Source organism: Crocuta crocuta, unplaced genomic scaffold, assembly GCF_008692635.1.
Source record: "Crocuta crocuta isolate KB4526 unplaced genomic scaffold, BGI_CrCroc_1.0 scaffold32, whole genome shotgun sequence".
In the NCBI taxonomy this organism is placed as follows: Eukaryota; Metazoa; Chordata; class Mammalia; order Carnivora; family Hyaenidae; genus Crocuta; species Crocuta crocuta.
Window position 1 is genome coordinate 1,366,163 of NW_027529424.1, and position 7,300 is coordinate 1,373,462.

General features: G+C 42.3%; 1 protein-coding gene across 3 annotated transcripts in view; it reads left to right on the forward strand.

Annotated features, from left to right (window-relative positions):
- Window positions 1-7,265, forward strand: part of FAM107B (family with sequence similarity 107 member B) — a 221,611-nt gene extending 214,346 nt beyond the window's left edge. For all 3 annotated transcript variants that reach the window (XM_077758465.1, XM_077758467.1, XM_077758466.1), the window contains 2 exons: window positions 3,467-3,617; window positions 4,540-7,265. In XM_077758465.1, the coding sequence (XP_077614591.1) occupies window positions 3,467-3,617; window positions 4,540-4,656 (268 nt within the window). In that variant the 3' untranslated portion in view covers window positions 4,657-7,265. The remainder of the gene's footprint in view (window positions 1-3,466; window positions 3,618-4,539) is intronic.
- Window positions 7,266-7,300: the final 35 nt, after the last annotated feature.

Here is a 7,300-nt window from a genome sequence, read left to right on the forward strand (position 1 = left end):
ATATATGGATTTATATTTTATTTTTTTTTTTTTTTTTTTTGGAAAAGAGCACTTCTTAATTTTAAAAATGGTCTTGGGTGCCCTCTGTCAGTGTTACAGTCACAGGAACTAGACTCAGAGATAACTGTTGTTGTCGAGGGGTTCAAAGCCATCAGGACTTGAGCACTTGTCAATCATCAAGGAAGTGAAAGTACTTGTTAATTATATCTGTCAGAACTGATTAAAGAGAAATTAGCTGTTACCATGCAAAGACTGACCCTAAAGTCTGGGATTTGGAGAGGCTTGTTCCTGTCTCTGGGCACTGTCTGCCGTCTGATCCAGTTTTCAACTCAGAATCCTATGGGCAGTGCGTGACTTTCCATTCAGCACAGAAAGTGAAGTGATCTTCTGTGATAAAATATTAACTAAATTTGCATGACTTTTTGACTGCTGTTAAATGCAGACCATTTATCAGATAAGCACCATTTCCCTGAGCTTTCTGTGGCTAAATATTTTATCTTCCTGCCACCATTGTGTAAAATCTTTGACTAGAAAATGAATACTGGATATTAGTTAAACCCATTCGTAGGCTGCAACAGAAGGCCAGCTTAGTGTTCATACCTCACAGTTGTTCAGCATCCTCTGCATAATCCGGGAGAATTTACTAACTGGTGAGGTTGATTTTGCCAGCGAAATAAAGGCAAAGGGAAATTTTTGAAATTTAAATTATGCAGATAGCTAAATTCTTAGTCCGAAAATTCAAGTCCCTTAATTCTGCCTGTGGTATCGTACTGAGGCTCTTAATAGTCATGGCGCCGAGTGGACCTTTACTCAAATTATTTACAGACCTATTTTCCTGCGCTCAGGTGCACGCACTTTTACTGTGAGCAAAGTACCATAGGCAGTTTTTAATCACACTTAATATTTAATTTCCAGAATAGTCCCTTGATACTTCTGTCAACATCATAAGATCTTTTTTTTTTTAACCTTATAGTTTATTTAATTATTTTGAGAGAGACAGAGATAGTATGAATCGGGGAAGGGCAGAGAGAGGGGGAGAGAGAGAATCCCAAGCAGGCTCTGCACTGTCAGCACAGAGACTGGTGTGTGGGGCTCAAACCCATGAAACCGTGAGACCATGACCTGAGCTGAAACCAACAGTCGGACACTCAACCAACCGAGCCACCTGGCGCCCGCATCCAAAGATGTTAATAACTGAAAAACACACTAATTAATTCACAGAAGTAACTCATCTCCTTTGTTTCTTCTTCTTTTTCTTTTTCTTTTTCTTTTTCTTTTTCTTTTTTTTTTTTGCTGAATCTAATGTTTTTCATTCTTTTTTTTTTTTACCAGAAGTTCTGCTAATGAAAATTGGGGAAGTGAAGATGCATATGTTATTTTGACTGTGCATCCTTTATCTGTAGTGATGGAGTATACTGATCTTTACTCTGTAAACAACAACTTTGAAACATTTGTGATTTTAAAAATGTAGATAGGAGAGATACCAGAATCTTAAAAAATTATAGTTAGATAAGTGTGAAATTGAGGATTCGTTTACAGATGAGATAGTGTGAACTTGAAAGACATTGAGAAGAGTGTGTTGTTGAGTTTCTTGCAACCAGAGTCCACACTTTGGAAATTGTTATTTGATTTAACAGTTACTCAGGTGACTTCTAGATGCTGAGACACATGGGTTGATAGAAATAGTTTAGAGAACCACCACCGAGGTAGACATTTCCTGAATTATGGACTCTTGACAGTCACCGTCAGCAGGACCAGAAGGTGCGTGGGAAGGTGCATGGGCCCAGCGCAGTCCTAGGTTGATTCAGTAGGGCCCTTCCTGCTGCCCAGAAAAGCCTGGGTCACTGTCCGGTCAGGTGTGCATGTGTGTGGATGCATGAGACTGAATACGCCCACCATCACTTACACCCTGTGCTGCCTGAAATTGACAGTGTTCTTCCTGTTCTGTGGTTTCTTCGATTTTTATTTGAAATGCTCTTAGTAAATGTGAGTATCAAGTTGAGATTACTTGAGAGCTAGTGAAGACTTGCTGAAGAGAGAAGGAAGACAGGAGGAGACAGGCTGGCTGAGCCAGCACCTTGGAAAGCCTGGACCGAAGACATTTTAAGGGAATGGTAGAAAAATAGAAACCAGGAATGTCCTAGCTAACAGTTAAACATAGAAGTTCCACCTAAGGAAATGCCCTTGACTTACCCCTAACATTTTGGGTGCAGGATTGCTAGGGAATGGTCTAAGTTTCGTTTCTGTTTCTTCCGATCTGAAAAGAAGGCAGCCTGATTTCTCTTAGAAATGTAAAATTTCTCTGAAGCCTGATTTCCGTGCATCATTAGTAGTAAACTACATATCTGAAGTGGTTCCACTGTGTGAGCCACTGGGAGTCAGGGGATCAGAATTATCTGTGGCCATGTCCCCCAGGTATGATGAAATCTTAGATGCCATCTTCAAATATACAAGAGCCCTATGACAAATTGGAGAATTTTGGAAGAGGGGTCCAGGGCCATTTTGCTGTTTAAATTTCTGTGCTAGCCTAACTCTAGGCAATATGTGTATGTATGTATGTGTGTGTGTATGTATATGTGTATATGTACATTTAATGTTTATTTATTTTGAGAGAGAGAACAGGTTAGGGGCAGAGAGAGGGGAAGAGAGAATCCCAAGCAGGCTGCATGCTGTCAGCACAGAGCCTGATGCAGGGCTCGATCTCATGAACCATGAGATCGTGACGTTAAGTGAAACTAGGAGATGGATGCTTAACCACCTGAGGCACCCAGGCACCCGATTCTAGGCTATATTTAGTATGTGGGATCGGGGGCTCCATCTTGGAAAGGCTTTCCTAAAACTCAGGTGGAGGTACCTCATATTCTAGGTATCTCCATCATCACCATCTCTATCTCCATCATCTCTATTCTCTTCTGTCATCTCCATCTCCATCATCTCTGTCTCTGTTATCTCCATGATTGCTGTCTCTGTCTTCTCCATCTCTGTTCTCTCCATCTCTACCTTCATCATCTTCTGTCATCCCTCTCCTCTTTTTCTCTGTCATTTCCATCTTCTCCATCACTGTCTTTGTCTCCATCTTCTACATCTCCATCATCATCATCATAAGCGATCATAATACCCATTGAATGAGCATGCTATTCCGACCTTCCCCACTGCAAACCATCCTCGCTAACCTTTACATAGCCTCGTATCTGGCCCCCAGTAAGTGCTCAGTACATTTTTATTGAATGAATGCGTTTTGCTTTTTTGGGAAATTGTTCTTGTCTCTTTTTCATGCTTGTGAATTTCTGACCCTACCCGTAGTGACTGACTGGTAGTAGGCATCATAGTAATGCTGCTAATTCAGTAAACCCCTTTTCTGTGGCTGATGCCTTGATGGAGTCATAGGTCCATTAGATTAAAACTTTTGCTTTTTTGGGTTTTTTTTTAGATTAAGACTTTGTAATTTTGTGATTTATTTTTGCAGGGGTCTTGCCCCTCAAAATAAGCCAGAACTGCAAAAAGTGATGGAAAGGAGAAAACGAGATCAAGTAATAAAGCAGAAAGAAGAAGAAGCACAAAAGAAGAAATCCGACTTGGAAATAGAACTGTTAAAACGGCAGCAGAAGCTGGAGCAGGTGAGAGTGATGGAGATGAAAGTTGTCTTTGTCCTGCATTCGGGTCCATATGACGTTGAGTGACATGCGTGCTTAAGGTGTCCAGTGCGCTGACGTGGTGCGTTTACGTGTGGTGTGTTTGCCGTCGAAGCGTCTGTCCCACCACGCAGGTGGCATTCCTTAGGGCTCGGAACTAAAGGTCTTAGTGTGTGTATGTTCATAGTGTAGTTTCGTTAACTGTGATTACATGCTGGGTATTCCTTCTCTACTGGTTCCAAGTTCATACCTTTAACCAACATCTCTTCTGTTTGCCCAGCCACTGCTAGCCACCATTTTACTCTCTGCCTTTATAGTTTTGGTTTTTCTAGATTCCACAAATAAGGGAGATCATGCAGTATTTGACTTTCTCTGGTTGACTCATCTCAAAGTGATCTCTTCTGTCCTGAGAAATAAGGATGTTAGAACAAGCAGAATTTAACAGACGTGTCAGATGTAAATGCTTATTCCATAGAAGGAAAATAGGAGACAGAATGTAGCAAATGGGCTAAGATACAGTCAAATGAGGTAAAGACGATTCAGGAGGCACAGCCCAAACCCGGGAATATCACTGAACTCACAGCAGAGCACTGGGGAGCTCAGGCAGTGGAGGGAGATTCAGCCTCACCGAGCACCCGCACATTGGCCTCGGGATCCTGTTTCCTTAGCCTTGATTTTGGGGTTTTCGTTTTTGGTATTGCTGGTAGTACCACCCAGGGGGCTGCTGCTCCTGCACAGGACATCCCCAGGGCCTGCACGTGTCTGTATACACATACGTGAAGGTGGAGACCGGGGGAGAATTGTTGCCACTGGGAATTGAAGGCCTTAGGGACTTTGGCCATCAAAGGAGTGTTTCAAAAAGCCTCATATTTTGTAAATAATTTTCCTGTTTCTGAATTTCATTTAGCATGAACTTGAGAAGCAGAAATTGCAAGAAGAACAAGAAAACACCCCAGAGTTTGTGAAGGTTAAAGGCAATCTCAGGAGAACAGGCCAAGAAGTGGCCCAAGCGCAGGAGTCGTAGGCCCGGGCCACAGAGACCGCGCGCCCAGCCCGCCGCCGCCCGAGGAGGCCGTGTGCCCGCGCCTCCGCAGCACTTAGTCTCTGGGCAGAAGCCCCTGGAGACACCCCCAGCCAGCAGAGAATTGTTACTTTAAAAAGGATTTGGGTTTGGTTTTCCTACAATCTGGGTGGATAAATGACCTGTGACTGTTAATTTCTATTCGCCAAATGGAAGACGTTGACCAGCACTTAAGTTGAGATAAGTGAACCTGTGTTCAAAGACTTAAAAAGCAAAAAAACCACAACAGCAAAAAAGAAAGAGGACACTGGAATAAATTCTTAAGAATTGCACTACTTGGTTTTTCTTCCAGTCCATGTTTAGTGGGGCACAGCGCCTTTTTCCTTGTCAAATCTTTAAAAAAATGTGTTTTGTTTCTTCCTCGAGGTATCTGCTGGATAATTTAGATCACATAGAAAGGCATTGATCTGTTACATGTAATATTTGTAAATTCTCTGTTGAGAATCCAAAATTGTCTTGTGTGGTCCTGCCGTCACCCATGTTTGGTTGACGCCTGAGAATGTTGATGTTAATGTTGAGCACAGCTGTTACCTTTGTTGGCATCAAGATTCAGAAGTCAGGTGAGGAGGTTTAAAAACATGGAACAAAAATACCTTAAAGTACAGAAACTTTTTTAGATGTAAAACATACAGAAACAAAAACACCTAAAAGTCCATCTTGATCTTATTTTGATTGCTCTTGGTTCTCTGGTACTAGAATGCTCCATAGTGACACTCCAGAGAAGGCACATCGTATAAATCCACTTCTTGCTTTGATAACTATTAGAATTTTGTTTTGTTTTTGAATCCTCCTCTTCTATAAAACATCTCACGATCCTTTGGAGTGTAAGAACTAGTCCATAGAACCCAACTTCAGTGTCAAAAGTAGAGGGTCCAAAACTTTGAGAACAGTGTGGGGGAAGCCCCCATTGGGAGCCAGGCAAGGAGGACTTGTCCTAGATCGGTCTCCTGGAGGCCTAGGTGGAAGGTTGATAGTGTTTGTACAGTTTGAGTATCCTTAGAATCCAAGTTTTGGAAGTTTCGGATTAAGGATCATATAATGCTTTGCCTTTTTTTTTTTCCGTGTGAAGAAAGACTGTTTCGCCACTCTGTCAGCGGTGGGGACTACTGTACGCATCTCAGGAGATGCTGAGGTGAAGTGAGGGGCTGCCCGGCTTCCGCACACTAGCTGCTTTGCTATCCGAAGGGAGTCGTAGGCGGACGACAGCAAGATCCTTAAGCAAAATGCATTTAATTACCGCTGGTACATTTTACTTGGGGTGATCTGGAAGAATTCATGTGGATTCAGTATGTTCTCCATCCAGACGATTCAGCCAGTAGTTTCTCCCTTGAAGACTCTTCTTAAACCTTTAAAGGCTCATAGAAACCTGGATCCATAGCTTTTAATCCTAATAAGCATAGTAGAAATCAGCTTTCTGTGGGAATGCTCTCGTTTCCATAGTTGACAGGCTTCGTATTCGGTCCTCATGTGAACGAGATAAAGGTAAACGCAAGGACAGTGCATACTACCAGCTAGAGAACATGCCGGTCACCCCCGAAGTGGATGATTTCTCACCAGTGAGTATTATTTGAATAAAACCTGAAACGCGGAGGATAAAATGTTGCTCTGTAATAGTTGGCTTTTGAAGGATGGCATGGTAACTCTTTTTTTTCTGTTTCCATCCTTCTTCCTTTTGAGAGAAGAAAGTATGTTCCCTGATCATCTTGAAAGCACGTTTCTGATCGCGCACTGACCGGAGTGCTTTCTTTGTGTTTATGGACTAATGAAGAGATCTGAATGTGAAGATTCAGGACTAGCTCGTAGCCTTTTACCTAATTGGATGTTGGATCTTTAGTCCTGCATCTTTGAAGCAGTTATGCCACTCGATAGAATTCTCAAGGGTCCCCGACAGGCTCCTTTAGAAGGACCGATTCTGTCCCTAGAACTTACCGGAACCCACTCTTCACTGGGAAGAAAAATGACAAAAGCACCTCCCTCCCAGTCTCACTCAGTGGTCTGCACACTTACGTGTAACAAGTATCACAAGGTGTGGCCACAAGGCTTGTAAATAGCATGACGTGATGTCTCAGGACCACACAGTGGGATGTCCAGGTCGAGAAGCTCTCTGAAGCCATCACATCAGCTCGGCTCACTAGCCAGAGGGTAAAAGGGCGCCAGTCTCCCCTCTACGCGTTAATACCATGCAGTCCAAACCCCTAGGACTCCTGAACATCCCGGCAATTTTATGCTTTGAGCCGCTTTTTGACAGAAATGGCTCCATTTTTCCACTCGGTGGTTTTCTTAAAATAGTTCAGTGTTTTATAGTCTCTGGTAATAAAGTAGTGTTGCTTTCTAAGCTGCAACAGTTGACTTTATTCTTCTACTCTGAAAAATCTTGACTTGTTTGAGTGTATATAATATATATAAAGGGAGCCTTAATGGATTTGTTTTCATAATTTAATATTTTTTGTATTTGCTCTTGTACAATTGTTTTTAATGGAAAGTATTACAGAACTGAGGGTGGAATTCTTAGAACCAAAGTTATTCTTAATAAAAATCACCACGCGCTTGGACCACGCAGCTGTGTTTGTCTAATCTGTTGGAAGTG